General features: G+C 44.1%; 1 protein-coding gene across 1 annotated transcript in view; it reads right to left on the bottom strand.

Annotated features, from left to right (window-relative positions):
- The window catches only part of CNIH3 (cornichon family AMPA receptor auxiliary protein 3), an 831,126-nt gene extending 808,031 nt beyond the window's left edge, over positions 1-23,095 (bottom strand). Inside the window, exon 1 of the mRNA XM_086925137.1 lies at positions 22,988-23,095. Within this exon, the coding sequence (XP_086781263.1) occupies positions 22,988-23,068 (81 nt within the window). The 5' untranslated portion in view covers positions 23,069-23,095. The remainder of the gene's footprint in view (positions 1-22,987) is intronic.
- Positions 23,096-25,629: the final 2,534 nt, after the last annotated feature.

The raw sequence follows: 25,629 nt of genomic DNA, 5'->3' as shown, positions 1-25,629 counted from the left end.
CTTCCGGCCTCTACACAGAGGACTGTGGTCCAGGCATTGGTAATATCTCGCCTGGACTACGGGAATGTCCTCTATCTTCGTGCCGATGTAACAACAGTGAATAAACTTCAGGTTGTTCATAATGCGGCCGCACGGCTGTTACGTAATGTTCCTCGGAGAACATCTGCCTCTCAAGCCCTTTGCAATCTACATTGGCTGAGAATAACGTGTAGAAATAAATTCAAGGCCTTATGTTATATCTTTAAGATAAAACAGGGCTCTGCCCGAGGTACCTACAGAATCTCATTCATGCTTATAAGCCCAGTCGCAGTCTGAGATCCTCAGGAAAAGGAGATTTTATCGTCCCTAGATTTAGGTTAGTGAAGATGGGCGGCCGCTCCTTTTCTCATCTAGGCACCAACTCCTGGAATGCCCTGCCTGTGACCCTGAAGTTTGAGACAGATCTTCTTTGCTTCCACAGGGGTTTAAAAACGTGGCTCTTTCAGCAGTAATTTTGAGCAGTTTTCTTCAGTAGCTTAATTTACAGATGCCTGGTAGTTCATTCTTCTTCAGTCTATCCCTTGGCGCCGGGAAACCCACTGCGGGTAGCCGTGCGCCTTATAAGTTTAAATAAATAAAAAATAAATACTGTGATCTGTTCTGAAGGTGAATACAGTTATTTAAAAGAGGCATTTGAGTCCGAGCATGCTGTGCGCACTGTTTAATTTTCATGATAAATTCATGATAAATAAAGTGAGAGTGAGGGGGCCCCTGGAGAGGGGGCCCCCCGCAATGCGGGGGCTGCGGGGGCCTGTGTAACACCCCTGAGGACAAGAGAAGGTAAAACATCACTTGCATTACACCATTATTCACCAACAAATCAGTAAGGTTAAGGGGTAGGGTGCTAATAGAAAGGAAAAGCAGCAACTTGTCAGAAGAAATAGTTTGTGACAAGATAAAAACAAAATGTAAAGGCATCTTTACAGCTTATTGCCATCTGAACTCCAGCATGGTTACTCTAGGGTGCTACAACACACCCGCTGCCTGCTGGTGGAAAGACTAAAGGAGTTGGCAACACAACACCCACCATCATCAGATGCCCAGCAGAACCACCTCACCTCGAGCATCAAGGCCTGTCACTGACTCCACAAGTTAGGCAGTGGGACTGTGATAACAGTGCAACCTGCCCTCAAATCTGCACGGCAAACTTCTGCACTCCGCGTGCAGCGCGAGCCGCCTCAGGACCTGTGTATGACCTCAACAAGAATAGGCCTCAATGAGTGTAGTACAGATGACCTGCCTGTGCGATGCCCCTCACAAGCAAGTGGCGTAGAACTTACAGCATAGTGTCTGGCTGTGTGCAATAATTGTGATACAAATAGTGAAGCGTGTTAACAATGCGCGTGCCCGCCTACAATTTTGGTGTTCCAGCCAGTCCGTGGCCTCAATACGCATGTGACTCAAAGGTATGGTCACTGACTTACGTACCTACGGAGGGTAACATGCAGAGTGCAGTAAGAGTTTGAATTTGCACTGTGCACGTAGTAAAACACACACAAGACGGAGGCTGGCGGTGTTGGTGGTCCGTCTGTGTATTGGTGTAGTGCTGTGATCTGTTTCCCGTGGTTCTTCGTGCTGCCAGGTTGACACCGTGCCGCCTTCACCCGGAGGTGTTTCTGTTATGCCAGCTCCTCGTTCGATGCCCACCAGTATCCACGAGATGGGTCATGTGTGTCCCCACATGACTCAGCCCCGGAAAGAAAATACAAAGCACAGGAAGCGACACCACAAGCATGAACCATTAATCCCCAGGGCAAAGAGGACAAGGGTAATTGTAAAAGTCTGCTCCATTCTCCCAGCGCCTAGAAATGAAGGCTCCTCAGCACATTTAACACACAGAACACATTCGGGGCGTTGCACCAGGATGGAGATGTTACCAGAGTTACGTGATTGGCTGTTAAACTGGACCACTGCAATTATGAGATTTTGCGGCGGCAGTGTTTTCCGCGTAATTATGGATTTGCTGCATTCGCCACATTATCCAATAGCTTCTGCATAATCTGCAGAGTTTAACAAACAGAGCTAACTCAAATGGATCAAACGTTACTCAAAATCAGGCCCTCCAGGCTTTCACGATTTCAAGATTTGCAAAAAGAAAAATCGCGAAATCGGCAGTTTTGTAAAAAATGCCCTGAATTTTACAAAAGTGCCCGCGAAATTTCGAAAATAGATTGTTTTTTTTACAAGGCTCACAAAGTGAAAACATATTGTTGCCTCTCAATTTCCAACTTTTGACGAGGGTGGTGCTTACACTTCTACTCCTATGATTGCATGTTTCTTTTTAATAAACAGCCTGTAACTGAGACGCATAGCCTCGCCCTTAGAAAACAAAAGTACACGCATGTGCGGACTCCCAGAACATGAACACAACAGGGATGGGAGGGTCCAAGGAAATTTTTTCGACCACACACAGCTATAGCCCCCTACTAATATAGTTTCTAACAACAAAGAATAGCGGTGGGTCACAAGAACACAAAGACAGACTAACTAAGCAATTGACAAAAAGAAAAAGAAAACTAAGACCAAAAAATACTCCTTAGAAGTACATGGTCAACTAGCTACGGGTACTTTGTTCGTGTGTAAAATAATACCCATCAGTAGTCAACCGATACCGCCCTTTTCATCATCTGGGATCATTCGCACCACGAAGGAAAGATGTTCTCACCAATGCTCAAGAAGTTGGCAGGAATGGAGCCCAGTGACATATACGAGATTTGTTTCGGCGGTAGGAGACCACTGTTAAGCAGTGCAAAAATAATAATTGTGAAGGTGAAAAAAGTACTATTGGGACTAAAATTAGATAGACAGGAGGAAAAATATTTTAATCAAGACCTCTCTGCTTCTAAATCAATAAAAGGAAGTGCGATTCTAGTAGTTTTAATTAATAGCTACTATTGAATTCTAAACTGGTCAACATGTTTCTGCAGATTTCAAGGACCCCCATGGTACCCACTGCTTTCTTCAGGACCGGTAACGCTACTGCTTAAAAAGGAAGTGCAAAATGTGTGAAAAATTATAATGAAAATTTATCACCTGGGTATTGAGAGTAAAACGTCATTCTCCCAGCTGGTTGTTCCATCATCCTAACGGACAGGACACACATTGACAATTTCAAAGAAAGACAAACAAACTCCCAGAACACCATTCATGTGTAATAGCGGGCCGCTTCCCTCTGAATCCTGCCAACGGGAAAGAAAAGATCCCTGCATAATGAACTGTCACTGCCACCTGTGCCGTAAGGTCAGGAGTTCCATGACGCAGGAGGAATCACCCGCAAGCCAAGCAGGCATGGGATAACCCTCCCAAAATAACACAGGAATATTCATGTCTCCAAAGTCCTGCGTTATCATCCCTTTAGGAGGCAGGAAAAAGAAAACAGGAGGATTCTGGGACTGCTAACCTATATATAGCACTCAGGAGGGTGGGTGGTGGTTCATTTTAGAATTCCACTGCATTCTTCTTACTATCTGGGAGGTGAATCCACCTCAAAATGTGATGACTGACCAGGATGAAGAGCGTAGCGGTATTTAGGAACTAAAGCAAATGGCGCTTGTATAATTTCACTGGCACATGCATACGTCATAAAGCTTGCTTTACCTTCTGAGAATCTTGAGAAAGGGGTCTTCTTCTTTTAATTAAGCTCATAATGCCATGGTGATCAGTGCATTCACCCTTGCACACTCGTATGTTTGCAAATCCCCTTATGCAGATCTTCCGGTGGGCTGGGTGATGTCAAAAAGAGCTTGCATGATGCACCCCATCTTCTCTCTTGGTCATTTCTCTCTTTTGAACAAAACATTAGTAAAGTGTTGGCCAAAAGCATATCTTCCCTCTTCATATCAGCAGCTACTGTTTTTGTCCCTATTACAAGCAGACAAGTTGGGCGTAGAGTTGTTTGTGCCATCTCGCTGATGGAGTGTGGGGGTGAATCTATTCAGAGATCAACAGTGGCACTGGAATAGTTTTCAGAGTGGGAGTGTTTGCATCAACGTTCAATCACTGAAGCCATAGGGATTGTGAAAATCCAAGTGTTACACCAGTGTAGCAAAGTAGCCACGCCCATTTAACGGGAATGTGGTAAGCATGTGGGAGCACATTTTTGCAAATATGTCACTAAAGCATGGTGTGGTTGTGAACTGTCATTCACTGACAAGACATTTCTCATTGAAATTCGCACAGACCTACAGTTTTACTGATTAACTCCTTCCGTGCTCATGACAAGCTCAGCTCGTCATGAGGCACGGTGCTCGTGTGTTCATGACGAGCTGAGCTCGTCATGAGCCGTGGAACGCTCACACGTGGGGATAATTCCCCTGCTGTGCTGAACGTTCCGCGAAAACAGGTGTCGTCATGAGCACACGAGCACTGTGCCTCATGACGAGCTGAGCTCGTCATGAGCACCGGGGCGCTGTGCGCGCCCCCCCCCCCCCCCCCCGCCCCCCAGCAAAGCAGGGGAATTACCCCCGCTGCGTAGGGGGCTAGCGCTATCTAGCTCACAAAGGATGATGTGCGGAAATCAAGTTTCTATGAATATTTATTATTTGCGCATCACCAAGTGCCTCAGTTTGTTTTGATCCTATTAAAATCTTTGTTTCCATCTCACCTCTGAATTACAGAAAAGTGTTTCATTTGTGCTTTCCTAACTGCTGATATATTTTGGAATATCTGTATAGTTCAATTACAGGTTTTACATGACGTTTGGAGTCCACTTGTTGGTACTGATCACAAGTAAGAGCACGTCCAGTCCTTAGGGTTCCCCCTCACAAGTAACAAAAGCAGGTGCAGTCCTTCTTCTGTACAGGTGACAGTCACATTTGTTAGAACAACTGATCTATCTATACTCTTTCCTTGTTCTCCCAGGAAGGTTGTGGAACATCATACTTTACAAAATCTTCTCACTTTGTAGTCAGAGAAAAAAAAGTAAAAAACGATCATTACCACGTGAAAAGAATAAGCATACATTCGTCAGAAGACATAGCCTGACATTTGACCTCACAGTAAATGGGGCAAGAAAAAACCAAACTTACAGGCTTTTTTGTGCCAGAGTGGTGCAACATTGAGCCATTAGAATATACAGAGAATTGTGTGCAAAAATAAAATCCACAGGCATTAGCGTGATACATAGAAAGCCATAGACACCAGGAAAGTGTAGTGGCTTGAGGTCGGTGGCCCATCGAAAGACCTAAAGAACATGAAAAGTATAGTGACAGTAGATGGCAGGCACATTGAAAAGCTTGTGCATCAGAGATATGTGACGGCATTAAGTAGTTAGCCTACTGAGAACCCTCAGCACCCACAAAAGTGCAGTAGCTTTACTGGTTGCAACAATATGGGACTTCTGCCCTTGTAAAGTGTTGCATTATTAGTTCGAGAGAGTTCTGAAAGACCCATGCTCCAAAAAGTAACCTGGTGTTATTAGAAGGTAGGCACTTTGAAAGCACTGGCATCACAAGGTGTATAGCCATTGCATGATTAATACGTATTTTAAAAAGTAGAGGCATTGTTAAGTGTTTGGCACACTGAGAACCCTGTGCAGAAGAAAAGTGTAGCCTCATTAGGTGGTTGACGTACGCTGATCCATGTACACCAGAACAGAGTAGTGATATTATTAGATGGTTGGCACATTAATCTTCTATACTACTTTGATACAAATCTGGGACTACACAAAACACAGATCCCTCCAGCAATGCTTTAACCTCCGGAGTTATCTCACCATTATTAGTATTCCCTGAGAATTACTGGGCACCTCTGTAGCAGAAGCAACAACAACATAAAATATTTTAAAATGCAGATTGTGCAACCAATTAAACAGAAGAGATTTACTGCCATGCTTCTCCTTGTTGACAATTTATTTGTGGCAAGGCTTTGTAAAAAAAAGAAATATTAGTTGAGGCCCAGATTTTGCGTTGGGATTGCACCACTTTTTTGGAGCAAGCTCAAAGCAAATCTAATTTGTTAAATCTCATAATGCGCTCAAATATACTCCTGATATACCAAATAAACCAATGTGTGAGGTGACTTGCAAACTACCTAACTTGGTTAGTCCCCCCACTCCTTTTTTTTTTTAGGACTTGTGCAGTGGAGAAGGGGGTGATGGTAGGTGGAAGGTGAGGGCGAAGGGGGGTGGGGGGGTCAGTCAGTATAATTATGTGTGCAACATGTTGTTTACTGCACAGTTTTAAGTGTATGAGCAGCCGGGAGAGAATCAAATTACAGCAAACCATGGTGCAGGCTTGTAAGAAGGGTCGGTAGCGAGAGAGTGGAAGGGTTGATGCCACTGGTCAGGGTAGGGGTGCCTGCAGCCTGTTCTGGGGCAAGAGTAGACAGGCAGCTGGGAGCAGAGTTGGGCACCAATGCATTGCCTCTCTTCTTGTTTCGGGACCCAGCAGGAGTGTCTTAGACTCTTGCGGGCCCGCCAGTTTAAAAGTAGAGTTATGATTGGCCCGGGGGTTTTTATTTCCCTTGGGCCATATCACTCCTGCAGAAGTCAGAGTCCAACAAGTTCTCTGATTGGCTGGCAGCAACATGTGAAAAATGTTGCTGCCAGCAATTACAGGACTTGGGGACTTAGCATAGCTAACAAATACTCTCAGATACTTTACACATGTCTATTTGAAAGTGGAATACTCTGCTTAAACAGTATCCATCGATTTAAGACTGAAAAGTAATGATTACGAGTGAAATAAAGTGGCACAATAATGCTGCTAAATTTAAATTTTTGTGCCTCTAAATTTCATTTTTTGTGTCGCAAAATTTGCAAATCTATGCCGCAATGTCCTGGGGGGGTCTGAAAAATGCAGCAACTCGTGTTGCATCGCCATGGAACGCCTTTTGCAAAGGTTGAATGGTCACCATTTTGTTGCTTATTGCTATGTTTTAGTGTTAAACTGGTACTAATGATATGAAACCTATACTCAGACAATGTTATAAAGTGTAAAAAGGATAAAGTAATGAAGTAATAGTATCACAAAATGTGACTTATTACACCACATAATTTGCCTTTCCTTGCCGCATAATTTAGTGCAACCTGCCACATAATTTCATCCTCCCCTGTCGCACTGTGGCCCTACTGTTAAAGATCCAGGCACGGCGCTTGCGCAAAATGTCATTTGTGCGTGTTTGGAAAGGACAGGTACCCCTCCATGTTCAACCAGGCAGTGCCCTGTAGCACCGCTCAATGGCACAGTAACACCTGGCTTGACTTCCACATCACCAGTTCCGCTGTTAAAGGCATTCAGTGCAATGATCCCCCCACAGGTACTCTATGGTGCAGAAGTCCTTTATTTGAGCGGTAAAGGGTCTGGGACTTGGAGGAAGGAAAGTGTCTGAAAGCCCTGTTGTCCTTGCCCATGTCATCAATGATCCAAGCAATTAGAACGGAGCTAGAAACAACAGCCTGGGGGGGTCAATCCCAAATAGCTTTGCTAAGGTTCTGGAAACGGCTGGATAATGAGAAAGGCCAGAAAGTATCCCATTGGTGTAGAAGCGAGATCCAATCCAGTAATTTAAGATGGGCAAAAATGAATAGGAAGAAAATCGAGCAGGTATGTGCGAATATAAAGGTTGAGTTTTGCCAAGACTCACTACGAGTGCACTAAAAGCGCTTTGAAGTATCAGGGGCATGAAGTCTCAAGAAATATGGATATGGAATATTTGGCCAAGAAAAAAATCGGTCCACTTTATGATTGAATCCTGGCATAATGAAAAGTGGTTTCCCTATTTGGATGGTCTGCCGAACCACTGGTATAGGCACGAGATCCTAAGACTGAGAATTGGTGTTAACCCTTGGCTGGCAAATGAAGAATTAAAAACAAAGATGATGGACCGAAAAGGGTGTTGTAAGTGCTGGCTGGGTACAAAGGGAGACCCAATGCATATCCTTCTTGATTGCACTTTAATTCTTGAGCAGCGAAAACTTTGTCTTCGCCCTAAATTCTTAAAATATAAAAATATAACATAAGGACACGAATACAGGCGATCAACATACTCACAGAAATGCCCACCATCGAAATTGCAATTGCTCTAGGGAATTTTATAAAGGTAATACAAACCTTTTTAAAAAACCTATGATTACATTTTTAGAAATTTTTACCGTGAAATAGATGAACTATGAAGTTTTTAAGAAACTGGATATTTTAAGTGTATACATTTTTATACTATTTCGGTTAGGACAGGTCTGCCCAAAGAATGTCTGCTGCTTTTGCTACCTACATGAAGAAATGTTTTAAACTGTGAATTTTATAAATGGTTTTGTATAATGTTTTATCTGTATACCTTTGAATTGTTTACAGACTAAAGTCTAAATAAACATAATCTTGACTGACTGACATCACTAGTTCATAGAAAGAGTTTGCTTCCGTGCTGTTGAATTTACATTAACCAGTGTTATTTGCAGCACTTAGAAATGGCAAACTTGTTGATAAAGCACTATGCTGAAATAAGGTGATGATAATATGGGGGAACGTTCCCGCAGATGTTACTTTAAGACAGCTACGTTAGAAGTTGGTGGACTGAGTACATGTACTGTATGCATTTGGGTATCTGAAAAGCGTTTTGTAATGAGGTGAACCTTCCCAAACAAGTTCACCCAAAAATTCAATAGCGGCGAGGTCAAGCCCAGGTTTTTTTGGGGGACTTATTTCAACATCCATTCAATATTCTGATGACACACATTTTGTACACTTATTAGCTCCTATGTTGACACACAGTAGTAAAATAAAATGCCATGTAGTATCTAAGACCCGACTTTAAATAGAAAGCTGTGGCAATACAGTCCCTCCATTGTCAATAAAAAGGGTTAATATCTTATTTAATGCAATCTCATTAAAAGCCTGGGGCAGTGCATTTCACCCTATTGACAATAAAAATCTAGTGCAACATGTTGCCATCATGGTCAGTAAAAGGTTGGTGCAAGATATTCAATCCATGTCAATAAAAGGCTGAGGCAGTGGGTTCCCTCCACGGTTAAAAGAGCCAAGGCAATGTGTTCACCTAGTCGTCAATGAAGGACTGAGGCAATACATTTCAAACTATTGCCAACAAAAGGCTGGGGCAATATGTTACCTCCACTCTCATTAAACGGCTATGGAAATATGTGCAATCCATGACAGTAAAAAGCTGGGGCAGTACTTTTAATCCATGTCAATAAAAGGTTGAGGCAATGGGTACAATCCAGGTCAATAAAATGCTGAGGCAGTGGAGCAAAATCCATGTCAAAAGGCTGAGGCAATTTGTACAATCCATGTAAAAAAAGACAGGGACTATGATCAATTCATGTCACTAAAATGTTGAGCCAACAGGTACAATCCATGTCAAAAAAAGTCCTAGGGACTGGGATCAATCCATGTCAATAAAAGGTTGAGGCAGTGGGCAAAATCCATGTCATAAAAGACTAAGGCAATGGGTGCAATCCATGTCAATGAAAGGCTGCGGCAATGGCTTCAATCCATGTCCATGTCAAAAAGGCTGAGGCAGTGGGTGCAATCCATGTCAATGAACAGCTGTGGCAATGGCTTCAATCCATGTCCATGCCAAAAGGCTAAGGCAATGGCTGCAATCCATGTAAAAAAAGACTTAGGGAGTGTGATCAATCCATGTCAATAAAAGGTTGACGCAATGGGTGAACCCCATGTCAACAAAATACTGAGGCAGTGGGTAAAATCTATGTCAATAAAAAGTTCAGGCAATGGGTATAATCCACGTCAATAAAATGCTGAGGCAGTAGGTAAAATCCATGCCAGTAAAAGGCAGAGGCAATGGGTACAATCCATGTCAATAAAAGACTTATAAAGTGGGTTCAATCCATATCAATAAAACGACTAGGCAATGGGTACAATACATGTCAATCAAACACTGAGGCAATGTGTACAATCCGTGTCAATAAAATGCTGAAATAATGCATACAATCCATGTTGATGATAGGCAGCAGCAATGGGTTCAACCATGTCAAAAGACTGAGGCAATGGGTACAGCACCCTTTCAATAAAAAGCTAAGGCATTGGGTATAATCCTTTTCAATAAAAGGCTGAAATAATGGGTACAATCCATGCCAATAAAATGCCTAGGCAAGGGCTGTAATCCCTTTCACTAAAAGGCTGAGGCGCTGTGTACAATCCATGTGAATCAAACACTGAGGCAATGTGTACAAACCATGTCAATATGAGGCTGAAATAATGGACACAATCCATGTCAATGATAGGCAGATGCAATGGGTTCAATCCATGTCAAAAGGCTGAGGCAATGGGTAGGGCATCCTTTCAATAAAAGGATGAGGCAGTGGGTAAAATCCACTTCAAGAGAAGGCTGAGGCAGTAGGTGAAATCCATGTCAAAAAAAGTCTGAGGCAGTGGGTACAATCCATGTCAATTGAAGGCTAAGGCAATGGGTTCAATCCATGTCAATGAAAGGCTAAGGCCTTGTCAATAAAAGGTTGAGGCAATAGATTTTCCGCCACTATTAATAAAAGATTGAGGCAATGCAATCGATCAGATGTCAATATTAGACTGGGTCAATACACTTATCTCAATTATCTATAAAAGCCTGGAAAAAATATTTCTCCTCATTTCTAGAAACACACTGCTTCCCAAATGGCAGGAACGTGCCCAACCCTTCCCTGAAAGTCATAATGATTCGAGGTTGGACATTGGAATAACTGGTCTGGTCCACCAATATGATGTGTGGGGGTGATGTTTGTTATTTTAATATTATCTCATTTACTTTCCCTCGACTGTGAGGGCAATACTGATTACACTTATTTATCTAGGTATTTTAAATTGCACAAACCTAGCTCCAAGAATAGGCAGAGGGGGATTTATAGAGAAAATTCCTAGTGCAGCAGAGAACCAGAAACAAAAAATGTGGTACGAAGGATATCATTGTGCGAATGGGGTGGGGGTAAAAATAATGTAACTCAGATACATATTTAGAGCAGTAGTGGACAGTTACCCTTTTTGCATTACATATGTACGTCGTATACATATTTACAATATGAAGCACAGGGAGATACAGTGATTTGCCCAGAATCACCCAATTTTAGTTCCTCTCTGAAGCTGGGACTAGAATGCTGGTTTTCAAGGTGGAAGGTAATAAAAGGAACCACTTGAACAATGTCACTCCTCTCAGAGGGATGCCTGACTTTACAGATCTATACAAACAGTGGGGCTTATTTACAAGCTCCTTGTGCCACAGGTGCATAATTTTTCCCCATATTAAAAGTGACGCTGTTCAAATGCTAAATGTACTTTGTACTGTAAGTAGATCCAATAGTCGTAGATGTTCTTAAATAGATGTTTATTAGTTAAAAGTTGGTAATAAGGAAGGCCCCACCGGGAGCAGCATCCAGCTGCTCAGCCCCACTCATTCAAACTGATCACACATTCAAACCATGCATACACGAACATTCTAATGACATCACACACACACAGGCTGAGCAGCAGGGAAAGAGATGATCAGAATATAACACATCTCCCTCTTTTAAAACAATGAACACAAAAGAAAGCAAGAGAAACTAAATACAGTATGCCCTGACGATGACAAGGTCAGGATTTGCCAATCTGGATTCAGAACTGGACACAGCACTGAGACTGCGATCCTGCATATTGTCGATGACGCACTTCAAGCCTTAGACCGAAATCAAACATGCCTACTAATCCTCCTAGACCTGTCATCAGCATTTGACACGGTAAACCACGAAGTGCTAATGACTAGGCTACAAAACAGGATGGGATTGTCCGGAAACGTGTTGAAATGGTTCAACTCCTTCCTACAAAATAGGACTCAACGATTCTTAGTGAATCAAGCAATCTCTTCACCAAGCCCCAATGAAATCGGGGTCCCACAAGGCTCAACGTTATCCCCAGATCTATTCAACTTGTATGTAGAACCTCTCACAGAGATTCTTCAACAATCACAGATATCCTATCACATGTATGCTGACGACACGCAATTATACATAAAGATCGCCTCCCTCGAGGACATTGACCTAATGAACAAGACACTAAAGAGAGCACTGCAATGGTTAACAATGAACCATCTGAAACTAAATGCCCAGAAAACAAAATTCCTGCTAATTTCACCGACAAGGAGCCAACCGGATGTTAAGGAATGGACTAAATTGGTGACGGCGCTAAATTGCGCCCCGACCCTAGTTAACTCAGCCAAATCACTAGGAATCACCTTAGACGAAAACCTTGATATGAAAAACCATATTAACTCAATGGCCAAGAGCGCCCGCTTCCACTTAAATTACTTAAGAAAACTGAAACCCTTTATCTCAGAGTCCGATCTAAAACTGGCTATCCAATCACTAGTTATCTCGAGGATCGAATACGGCTGCACCACACTAGCTGGCCTACCGAAAACATCCACAGCACCACTAAAAGCCTGCCTCAACGCAGCGGCAAGACTCATCACGGGAACGAAGAAATTTGATCATATATCTCCTCACCTGAAAGCACTAAACTGGCTACCCTACGAAGCCAGAATTCAAATGAAGATGGCCTGTATTACACATAAAGCGGTTCACTACAACACGCCTAGATACCTAACCAAGAAACTTAAGATATCAGGAGGTAACAGAACAACTAGAAGCGCAAAAGAGCTGCTGCTGCGACCAGCCTTTTTCCACAAGAAAAAAACTTACAACAGAGCATTCTCTGGAGCTGCCCCCAGAATATGGAACTCACTCCCGCCAAGCATCAGGAAGATTCAAAATACATTATCATTCAAACGAGAACTTAAGAGCCACTTGATGAGTAAATACCCTACTTAGAGACACCTACGGACTACTGAGACGACCAGTTATGCTACCAGAGGATTGTCCACTTCAGGAATGTTGGAAGATCAATACCTGACATCTGACTGTGTCCATGTTCAAGCCGAGGCTAGACACATACTGCTACCTCATATACTTGTGAACTTATAACTATATCTCACAGACAAAACTATATAACCTCTACCTCACCTTATTTATTTATCCATACTATCCTGATATGCACTGGAATACAATAAAACTCTACCTCACTGAGCTTGGTTTGAGACCAATGCTAATTGCACAGATGTTAAGAACTTATATATCTAATCACGTCCATTCATTATATTGCCTTCTACCTCATATTTATGTTATTATTATTATTGCTACTATAATGTCTATTTGTTATTCTTTCCTGTTAAGCGCTCTGATACCTACGGGTCTTGTACGCGCTATATAAAACACTATAAATAAATAAATAAATAAATAAATAAATAAAACAGTCAACATAAGAAAATGAAACATTCTAATGACATCACACACACACAGGCTGAGCAGCAGGGAAAGAGATGATCAGAATATAACAGATGCACCTTGTAAATAAGCCCCATTATTCATCATCAGGGCCTATGGGCATCTTTACTGTTACAATCGAAACATATAACATCACCTCTGCAGACTGATTACATACATCAAATTAGTGAACACAATGAATCTCTTTGCCAGCCATGCATACCAAACTGTTCTGAGATGTGCATCTCCCTGTGAGCTGTGGATAATCATTTCCCTCAGGGATATATGTTGACCTAAAATGTACACTCTTTAGCTGCTCACTTCCTTTCATTCTCACTGCCCTGCCCATCAGTGGCGAATCAGCCTTCATCAGGACCCTTTTGGAGCATAAGAGAATCCCGGAGTTGGACGAATCACCAAGGATTCATTGTGCACCTCTCACTTAACTTCAGCATCATGTGCGGTCCATCCTAAGATCTGTTGAATGGATGCCATGGGTCCACTCTGTGCAGTGATCCCAGGCCAGTTATTTCAACCAGGCACATGTATTTGGCCCTTGCAAAACCCACATGAAACAGTTTTCTAAAATTATGTTTTACTTATTGTATGATTTGTATCTACTTTCTGTTGTTTGCTTAGGATCCACAACTGAGTGATGTCATGTTTAAAGTTGACATGCGTTGAAAGGTCATGTGATGTGAATTCATCAGATGTGATCAGGGGATCAAAGGGTGGGTGGTGTGACCAGTGCTTACTATAGAAATCATTTACTGCAGGAACCTACACATTAAGGCGTAGACTTACTAACACTTTGCATCAGGGCTGGACTGGGAACCCAAAGCAGCCCTGGCAATTTTGTCAGACCAGCCCCCTGGGGGTTTGGGGATGTGCAAGTGTGAAGCATTGCTGCTTTTGTTACTGGGGGCAGCACCACTGCACAACCAGCCCCCACCCTTCTAGCTACTCGGGGAAACGATCGATGCCCGCCACAGCCAGTCCGGTCCTGCTTTTCACCAGATCTTTGCAATATTTTTGCAGCACAAACCAGCACAGTGTTTTGTGTTTTGTGATGAAATTTACTTCCCAATACCTACAATGATTTGCATTGGAAAGTTGGGCAAAGTGACACAAAGTAGTTCTTTGCACTAGTTTGCATAAAGGGGGACTTTGATGGTTGATATGTTGCACTATAGTGCAAGGGTGAAGCTGGTGCATGGAAGCCTAAAGTGTGCCATCGTGGGTAGAGAGGAAAACACCACGGTAGTAGACATGACTCTGTTCTGCTTTCTCCCTTTCACAAAGTGCAGCACAGAAACTTTGACTGCTGCCCTGTGTTGCAGGAAAAGTTAGTGAATCTGCCCCTGAGCGAACATACCTGGCCGCAGACAAGGATGGTCATGAGAGTCACAGCCATGAACAGGTGTTCAATGAAAGTCAGTCTATGATATAGATTGAAGAGGTTCCAAACCCACAGAAATGGCAACATGGAATCAAGTGACAGTAAAGCTAGTTTGCATTTCTTAATAAGTCACAACTAAGACTGTACATAAAATTGCTTACGGAGTTAAGGGACATGCTGCAGAGATTTATGCTGTAGTGTTTCATACATGTAAAATAGCTCAGATGGCTAAAGCACTTGCTGGAGAGATCTGTGTATAATCTTCACTCAAAGGTTTGAATCTTTAAATCGTTCAGTGGATTAAACTTTCTGTTTGTATAGATCCATGTTTAACATGCAGGTCACAAGTTACAATCAGGTACAATCAATGAGTTTTTAATCTATTGCAAAAATATGCATGTAATCTGCAAAGAATTTTTTAAAAAATCTCCCAGGTGTTAATAAACTCTTTTGCTATTAAAGTTTTGTAAAATGGGCTAATTTTTGTTCCTGATAAATACCAACATGGGGGTTATTAGAACTGCGGATTTTCCGCATCCTCTGGGCCGGCGGAAGCCACCGCCGGCCCGGAGGATGCGGAAAATCCGCAGCGGACCCACCAAAGACCTACTGCCACATTAGGATGGCTGGTGGGTCCTGGTTTACGTCCTCAGCTTTTCCTCCGCGGTTGGCTTACAACCGCAGAGGAAAAGCACTAATATGGTGATGGTGTCTCTCAGGCACTGTCAGATTAGGATGTGCCTGCAAACATGCTTTTCCGCCGTGGAAAAGCATGTGTAACTTCACTGCGGGGGCCCGTTGCGAGCCCCCTAGGTGAAGGGGGGGTGGGGGGTGCACATGGGGGGTACCTATGGTACCCCCCTGCATTTGTATGCGGAAAGCGGCAGGCACCGCGCGGTGCCTGCCTCTTTCTGCATACAAATGCAACACCTGCATTTTTAACATTGCCGCGGGTGCAGCTTGAAGCCGCACCCGCAGCAATGTTAATAATAGAGGATGTGACCGCCAGGGTGGCGGTCACATCCTAATTGCACAGGAGGGAACTCCGCATGCCATGCGGAGGTTCCCTCCTGCTCTCGGGTCGCGGACAGACTTGCGTCCGTCCGCGATCCTAATGAGGCTCTTAAGTGTTGAAAATATTCAGTTTGTTGTGTGTTCACTTTGTATTGTGTGTAAATGAATATTAACGCTGGGACATATCTGATTCCCCCAAAGCACCGTTCTTACATTCATACACAGAGCTGGACTAAAAAACTGTTTTAATGTCACTTTGGCTCTTAGATACTTGTGAAGAGATATCGGAGTGTATCTGCTGCTGAGTGTGGAGACAAGGTGGCAAGTTGCAACTGGGCTTCCTTAGATCTCCCATCCCTCCCAGACAACTCAACGCACACAAAAAAACCACGTTGTGATTTAATTTGTAAAAAGAAAACGGTGCATTGGCTCATAGTTCTTCTTAGCAGCCTCCTGGTACCTCTGCTGATTGCTGGAGTGGTCGAATACCAAGGCTGCCTGGTCCTGATTCCGCCGGATGGCACTTCCCGGATGGCACATTAGTTCATCTATCTTCACCCGACATCTGGAATATGTGCCCCCTTTATGTCCTTATACTCCTCACCACCACTTTCCTAGTGACACCCTTCTCATATCCCCCCCACCCTCCTCCTCCTCTATTTTCCAACATGGCCACCACACAAGTTAAGGCTGGAATTAATTGTTACAAAATCGTTTATCCTCCCGGCCAGACTAAAGCCTCAGTAAAACGATTGAAGCATAACACTATTGAACGTTTCCCGGATTCCCTTTTTGTTGAACAATTTTAAAATGGTCATTTTGGGAGGCTCAAAAACGATTTAATTTTCTTCACTCGCGACATTCCCTCTTGGTCCACCAGCTTATATAATTCCCTTAACGTTACCTCCTCCTCCTCTATCCTTCATGGGAAACAACTAAATATTTCCCCCTCCGCGTGTTTCAACGGCTCCCTCACTATCTCACTCTATAACAACGGTACTGTCATGATCCAAGGCAAAGACACCTGTCTCTCCCCTCCTCTGCGACCAGGTTATCCCCTGACTCTTCATCTAGCTCCACCCTCTGCTCCCTTTCTCCTCCCCTGACCCCCCTACACTCCAATAGGCTGCACCGTCGAGAAGCACAGGTCGGCCCTCTTCCCTCCCCCTCCCCTATGCCCTCCTTTCCCATTCCTCCCCCCTCACAGTATGCCCCCCCTTCATCACTTCAGCCTTACCTCTAGCTAATACGCTCCTCGTCCAATCTGCACCGTCCTGGTACTTTAATCTCATCTCCTCCCTATATTCCTACCTGCCACCCCCTTTTTAGTCCACCTCTCCTCCAATCTTCTCCCCCAGTTACCTTTCTTTATGCTCCCCTCATTTCTCCCTCTCCCCCTCTTCTCTACCCCTTCTCCCCTCGCCATTTACCCCGATTTCTCCACAAACCCATTGCATAAATCTCCTTTCCCCCACTCCTCCAGCATTGCTGTGCTACCCACTTTCCCCCCTGGGTAACCCTTTCCACTTCCCTCCCTCGGGCCCAGCAGAACCATTTTCTTTCTTCAACTTCCCTTTCTCCCAACCCCCCTCACTCTCCCAGATGCCCGTTCCCTCACAGCCACCTCTCCAAGTTGACATGACCTCTCCAACCACCTCCCCTCTATTCCTCCCAAACCTCCTACATTTCTATGACTCCACACAGTCCTCCCCTCTCCTTCCACTCCTCCACTGTGATCCGCAACCATCTACCCCTAATTATGTCCTTAATTCCTGTCTTTCTTGCAATGCCAACAAAGTCAACTCCCCCCTCACCTCTGATACTCCAACTCCCGCTCTCAATCTCCACCTTTCCCCACCTATGAACCCTATACCTCAACTGTCCTCTTTTTCCCCCACCTCTCCCTGCCTTCCACCACAAATTTCACCCCCTCCTTATCCCATCGAGCCACCCAACCGTCCGTGCTCGACCCTACTCTCTCTGGAAAATAAGCTAGGCTCTCTTATCACCTCCATCTCCCAGCTTGTAGCTTCCATTTCACTTTTAAGCTCCAAGATTTCCTCTTTTCTATTCACCTCAACTCCTTTGGAAAACTCTCACCTTCCCACGAGATGCACCTCGGCCCCTCACCCCATTATAGCCAAACATAACCAGTCATCTGCAAATATCGTTAACTCACACAAGCCCTTGAACGCCACCCTTCTCCAACCTTCATCTCGTAGTAACCCTACAATCTACACTATTCCGACCATCTCCTCTGTCAGAACCAAGCATCCACCTAAACCCCCCCAGGCTCTCCCATATAAGCACAATATCCCTGTCAGCCTTCATAGCCCAAGTGCCCCCGTCACCAAAACAGTCTTGACAGAGCTGCGATGTCTGCTCCACAACTGCAGATCTGCAATTAAACACAAACTTGAAATCTCCAATACCATCACCCTTCACCACATAGACATGCTCTTCCTCACAGAGACCTGGTTCAAAGATACCTCTCACTCTATGTTTGATCTCCTACTACCCACAGGCTATTCCATTTTTAGGAATGACAGAACTGACAAAGTTGGGGAAGGTGTTGCAGTCATCTTTAGAAACTCCCTTCAACTTAAGGCTTTTCCTATCAGCTCCTTCCGCACTTTTGAATTGCTAGCTCTTGAGCTTCAATTACACCACTGCTCACCCCTCAGATTCCATGCCATTTATCGCCCGCAGTGTAGTGGCTCTTCATTTAAGGAGGAACTCACTGACTTCATCAGCGACCAATACTCGCAAAGTGACAATCTGACCTTCGTGGGTGACTGCAATCTCCACTGGGGCTTTCCGCAAGACTCTTCTGCAAATTTGCTGGCCACCTTTCTCGCTGCAAACGATCTTATCCAACACTGCACAGAATCAACACACTCTAAGGGCTCAATCCTGGACCTTGTGATTTCTAAAGCAGGCATGCTTTCTGTCGCTACCCCTATTCATGTAGACTGGTCTGACCTCTTCCTCGTCTCATTCTCTCTTCACCTATCACACTCTATAACTCTTGGCCAACCTAAGAGGGCTACCTCCTGGTTCTGTGACACTAAAAATATTGACATCAGTTCCTTCTGTGAATCAGCTTTGCTATCACTTCCAAGGCTAGACCAGAACCTAGATGTTGACGAACTCACCTCCCAATGCCTCGGAGTCCTTGCAGTCGAAATCAATAACGTTGCTCCTCCCAAAGCAAAAAGAAAAGGCCCACTGCCTCAGCACCTTGGTTCAACAAATCCCTCTATGAAGCAAGGAAGCACCTTAGATTCCTGGAGAAACACTGGAGGCAAGCGCCCTCCATCGATAATTTGGCCTCACTTCGTTCAGCAAGATCCAAGTACCACAAGCACATCTTCCTTGGGAAAGCGTCGCACTTCAGAACCCTCCTTGACTCAGCCAAAAATAGACCCAAAAAACTATTCGATCTCATCAAGAATCCTAACTGCTCTCCCCCAACCGCAAAGCTGGAGGAGTCTACAAAGAAAGCAGCGGATTTCGTCAGGTTGTTCATCCTACCCCTCCAGAGGAGCGCAAATCCTTAGCCATTTGGCAGAACTTTGACCCCATCTCTGAAGATGCCCTCCTCATTTGCATCCGTGAAACAAAGCCTGCCAACCATTCCCTGGACCCCATCCCTAGTGCCATTGCCATTGACTTCTATACCCATTCTCTTTCCTATTGGACCACTCTGGTCAACCTCTCCGTCTGTCAAGGCTCCCTTCTTGTCTACTTCAAAACGGGGTAGGTCACCCATCTGCTTAAAAAACCCACTGCGGATGCGAATGACCTCAACAACCTCCGCCCCATCACTAACCTACCCTTTCTTGCGAAGATCACAGAAAGATGTGTAGCGAAACAACTCTCTTGTCATATTAAGGACAATGACCTTCTTGATAATTCTCAGTTTGGCTTCATGCAAAACTGCAGCACTGAAACAGCCCCGCAGCAGGTGATTGTTGACACGCTGCGATTACTCGATTTGGGGAGGGTCTTGTCTTCTAATTCTCCTTGACCTTTCTGCAGCCTTTGACACTGTCAATCACAACACCCTCCTCAACACTCTCCAACAGAGAATGGGGATGGAGGGCACTGTGCTTAAATGGTTTGCTTCCTTCCTTTCCGATAGATCCCAAACGATCAAAATAGCGAACAGTCTTTCATCTCTTTTGGCGGTAGGTCAAGGTTTTCCTCAAGGCTCTATACTTGCACCCACATTGTTCAATCTCTATTTAGAACCACTGGGTAAGCTCCTGAGTACATCCGGGATCCACTATCATCTCTATGCAGACAACACAAATCTACCTCAAGGTTGCCTCCACTCACGGTCTCTGCATCCTAATCTCTACTCTAGACTCCATTCAAAACTGGATGTCAACTCATCAACTGATTCTGAATCCCTCCAAAACTGAATTCCTCCTCCTTTCTTCCATTCTTTCTCCTCCCCCGGTTCAATCATGGATGGATCAGATGAATCTACTTAACAATAAACCCATCATTGTCGACAGCGCAAAATCCCGTGGTGTCATACTCGACAAAAAACTCAATCTAATCTCCCACAACAATTCCATTGCAAAGTCTGCTCGATACCAACTGCACCTTCTTTGGGGTATTAGTCACTTCTTCCCAGAGCAAGACCTTAAAACCCTGGTCCAATCGCTGGTCCTCTCCAGACTGGACTACTGCAATTCTCTTCTTACTGGCCTCCCCAAATCCCATCTGTCCCCCCTTAAATCTGTTCTCCACTCAGCAGCTCGTTTCATTTTTGGGGCCAAAAGAAGCGACCACATCACACCTGTGTTATCCACCCTCCACTGGCTTCCCATCGAGGCAAGATCTATCTACAAGACTGCCTGTATCACCCACAAAGTCTTGCATTCCTCCTCTCCTCGCTACCTGGCGAATAAACTGAAACTCTCTGGAGGCTCTAGACCATCACGTAATGCGGAAAACTTTCTGCTTGAACCTCCCACTTTCAAGAAGGAAAGATCGATGGCCCAATCCTTTTCAGGCAACGCAGTGAGAATCTGGAACTCACTTCTGCCTCAGCTCCGGACCACCGCCTCCTCCCAGGCCTTCAAAACTGACCTCAAAGTTCTCCTTCTTCACAGACACTTCCAAATTTAATTCACACCATCTCTATTATCTGAAGGAATACCTTCCATTATAGAAAATTCTATTCTCCATGACTATGGAAGTGCCTTCCCAGTGTTCTTGTGGTTTGAGTGTCTGCCAAGTATTGCAGCTTTATCCTTCTACCTGTGTTTGGTACTCTTTTGTAACATGCACACATCACTTTTCTCTTGTAACACACTGTTTGCTAACTCTTACACTTTGTTTGCATTAGATACTTGCACATGGGCCACCATTGCTTATGTAACGTTTGTTCTTCTGTTTGAGTGTCTACCATTTATTTCAGTATTATACCTCTACTTGTACTTTGTATACCTTTGTAACTTGCACACATGTCACTTTTTCCTCCTGTAATGTACCGTTTTCTACCTCTTGTTATTTTGTTTGCTCACATTTGTCACTTTGGTCTCATGTAACTTAACGTTTGCTTTTGTAATTTGTTCCTCATGTATCATTACTGTTCTATTGCGAAGCGCTCTGACACCTTCGGGTAAAGTCCGCGCTATATAAAAATGCATAAATAAATAAATAAATCTTTAGCTCTCTCTCTTACAGGGTCCATTTCATTCCTGCATTGTCCCTTTTACACAATTTTCATATCTTTTTGTCGTTCTAACTACATTTAATTGTCTTACTCAGTCCCACCCCTAAAAAAATAGTGTGCTGGTGCCAACATGATGCAACCACCGGCACAAATTAAGCACTGGATAATCAGAGACATGAGTGATTTATTGCTGGACTGTTCTTGAAGGCAAATAAGAATCACAACCCCCCTCCTGGCTGCCACTGACATTTCTAAGGGGGGGCCAGAGAGAGCCCATGCCCCAGGCCTAGCTGTCATGGCCCCCCTTGGGCCCCACCCCCACAGCTGTTTAATGTGACAGGAGCGACACAAAAAAACAGACACTGATTCTTGCCTCACACAGGAATTTGTTCATAAACCTTTCACTGCTAAGCAGTATTGCTTATTTAAAATGTTTAAATCCGATCTTGTATGTATGTGTACAAATCTATAAAGACATTGAAACATATAAATATATACACACATGGAAGGTTTAATTTAAACACTTTTCAATAACATATATATTGTAGTTCTCAAAGGTGTAAATCCTGAAAAAGTGACCCGATCAAGTCAAGACAAGCTGATGTAGTTTCTAGGTCTAGATTCACAAAAAGATTTTACAATATGGAAAGTACCGCTACAGGAGTACTCTTTTACATACTCTTACCTGCCTTTGTGCAGTGACACTCAAATGTCTAACTCCTTATTATTAGAAGTTACAAATGCAGCACAGTCCTTGTACTTTGGACTAATTGATTATGAATATCCCATTTTATCCTCAATTTAGATGTTTTGGTGTCAGTTCGCAAAGGCACGTAAGAGTACTCACAAGAGTACTACATGAGTACTGTTGTAAGTAAAGTACCCTAAAATGCCTTTGGGAATTGGCCCTTAAGAGGTATATGTTGCTGCAGTTCACCTGGTTTTGTTTCATTGCTTTCGTTAAAAAAAACAGTTCAAATAACAAAAAACTGAATTAATGCAGACAAGTTGAGTAAAGAGGGTTCTGAGAAAACAGACAGACGAGAGAATTACACGGATAACCCGACAATATTCAACTGAAAACAGTCCATTCTCTTGATGTTCCCATTATGATGGCTGGCTTGATGGATCTGAGATCAAAAATATATGAACAGTGGTTGTGGTGTGCCAGGTCGGTGGCATGGAAGTGGCAGCGGAAGCTTTTGGGTGAAACAGGTCCTTCAAAGCTTGTAAATAAAACATTTGGAATGGGTAAGCAGGGACAACTGATGGACATTGGATGCTTAATTATAAACACTGCAGGAAACAGAGAAACATTCGGCATTTATTGAGTAATGCAATTCCACGCCCTCGTCGCCACTGTAGTGCTTTTCAAGTCATCTCGTTAAAAATGAAAGAAAATATATGTGTAAATATTTTGCACGTAAAAGAAAAAATATCTATAAACGTTCGTCCACGTGGAAAAGTAGCATCAATGGTCCATACGACATTCCTGGTCTGGTGAGCTTTCTACAAATCACACCCGCGCGGTGCCATGCCCCCACTTCCCCAGAGGAGCCCGCCACCCATGACTGGTACTCACATGCCAGATGGCGAAGACGATGAGCGCGGCGCACAGCACCAGGGACAGCATGTAGCAGAAAGCAGCGAAGGAGAAAGCCATGGGGGAGAGGTGCCACTGGGAGGACCCCTCAAACAGACACGGCTCCCAAAGAGGCCACCCCTCAGAGGTGCAGCCGGCACCTCCACAGCTCTCTCTCTCTCTCTCTACCAACCAGTCTGAACCAGGCGCATTCAAATCCGGCGGTGAACTGAAACAAGCGCCCCCTGCCACCCTGGCTCCAGCCGGCAGAGGCTGAAACTTGGAAGGATGCGCCCGAGCTCTGCGTAGTCCGCGGATCCGCATCCATTCAACTTTTACAAGAGCAGAGAGAGCGGCGCTGGACCAGTGAGGGAGCAGAGCGGGCGCCTTCTAGCGCCAACACGCAGGCTTGCAGCGCCCATGTGCCGTTTAACTTAACGTAACGAACCTAGTATAGCGCTTACTGAAAGCACAAGAGAAAGAAGCAGCGGGATGCGGCATACCGCCCCTACTGAGGGGCTTATTTACAATACCCTTGTGTCACTTTTGCGTCATTTTTAATATGGGAAAAAGGGATGTGCTGGCGGCGCAAGGGGCTTGTAAATAAGGCCCCAAATCCCACGCTCCCATAAAAAACAGAATGACCTTGTGTTGTGTAATCGTGCTCATGAAAAGCGCCTCAAAGCACCTGGGCCGAGTTTGTGCTGTATAAAACTGAAAAAGACATAAATAATAGGGAACAGGCCCTAACTATCACTTCTATAGACAGTTGACAACTTCTGCTTTTTTTTGTGAAAAAGAAAACTATTTATGGCGTGGAAGCGTTTTGGAAGTTATTCTTAAAGTAAAAAAAAAATATTTGATATACTGGTTTTAAACAAGCCTTGCAGTGCCAGTCACTGTCATAGTGTTACTATATCATTGCAATGCCAGTCACGGTGCCCTCATTGAAGTTCACTCTTTTTATGCCAACTGATGGCTCTGGGTGTAAAAGCAATTTAGTTTAGTACTGTGCGAAATTCAAATAAAATAAGCATAAATATACTCATGATCGTCTCGGCATTTAAATATTGAAAAACGTCTATGCATTAGAAGGAGGGTCCTCAAGCACAGAAGAGCAAGTGGCAGCTGGTCATAGGGTATCTTACCCAGATGCTGTATGTCGTCACCATTGGGTGCAAGAAAGAAAGCAGTGCTTAATTTGAGCCGGTGGTTTCCGTGCTCGGCCCTTAAATATCAACACCGGCATTTATAACCATCTGCCATGTGGTGGTGCTATTTCATTTATAGACGAGCCCAACAACAGTTGTTTATTTATTCAATATACATTAAAATGACTAATACCCACCACCAAAGCCTTTCCTATAGCTTAGGAGGCCTGGATTAGTCAAAAATGTCACATTTGTAGGAGGGTGATTAATAGTAGGTGTGTTGGTACTGCCATTGGCAGCGCTGGCAAAGGCAATGGGTGGTGCAAGCTGCAGTGGCCCCCTGACGAGGGCCCTGGCACTTATTTTTTTCTTGAACAAATTAAGCACTCTGAGCACACCGTGCGAACACCTGTCCTGTGATGGCCCTCTCTGTGAGGAAAGCTTGCGCTTTCGTTGGCCCCTCAGATTCTTCCATCCAAAAGCATGGAAGATTGTCTTGGCAAAGCAGAATGCATTGATAATTTCACAAAACCAATTTAATGTACACAGCGACAATTAAAAACAATATTAAGTCATAGAATCATATATGATCAGTTGTCGCACAAACCACAAGGAGACTGGTCCCTGACCTTCAGTGCAGAACCTAAAAGACAAATTCATCAAGGCGGCTGTCTCTGACGTCTAATCCCTGATTATCATGTGTCACCAAGAAATCTACATAAAAAGGATGCTTCAATAGACAACAATAAATGCATAGTCTCAGTGATCAAAAGAAAAGCCTCAGAGAGACAGGCACTTGACCTTCGATTCAGAATCTAAGGTAATTAAGAAGGCTGTCTCTGACATATCAACAAGGCAATTTCCTTTGGGCTATCCTATAAGAAAAATACGAACTACTAGTCACATCCACTCGTAATGGCCTCGGCCACACTTCTTCTGAACCACTCCACATACACCATACACACAAGGGATGTATAATAGTAAGCCCAAGGTCACAATCAAGAAATTTATAAAAATAGATCTATTTATTGATAATTGTATCAAAAAGAAATACAACATTGTCCAAGCTAGCATGTTTTGTCACTTTTGTCATTAACAACAGGACACCTTAGGTTGCTCAGGGCAAGATGGCCGCTGACAGTCTGTAGGGGGAGGACGCGCTCCCTACCTGCTCCCCCGCTCGTGTTTTCACGCAAGAATTAAGCGCAAGGAGAAGGAGAAGAATGGAACCGTAAACGGCGGTGTCTTGATAGCGTTTATCTGTTCTGTGCAGCGGCTTTTATTTTAAGTGACATAACGGGAGAAGAGCGATCTATGTGGTTAACCTCGAAGGTAATAGCGGAGGTATTAGCCCTCCCGACGGTGGAAGTGGTGCTGACTCGAGCATTGGCTAATGCACGTCAGCTGATGGTGAAGGCGAGTGGCTGGAGGAAACAGTATCGGCAGCGGCAGCAGCTGAAGCGTTATTGGCAGCGGAGCTCAGCGGGTGCT

Source organism: Lissotriton vulgaris, chromosome 6 (genome assembly GCF_964263255.1).
Source record: "Lissotriton vulgaris chromosome 6, aLisVul1.2, whole genome shotgun sequence".
Lineage (NCBI taxonomy): Eukaryota > Metazoa > Chordata > Amphibia > Caudata > Salamandridae > Lissotriton > Lissotriton vulgaris.
Note: the sequence above shows the minus strand (reverse complement) of the source record. Positions and strands in the feature narration are given on the sequence as shown.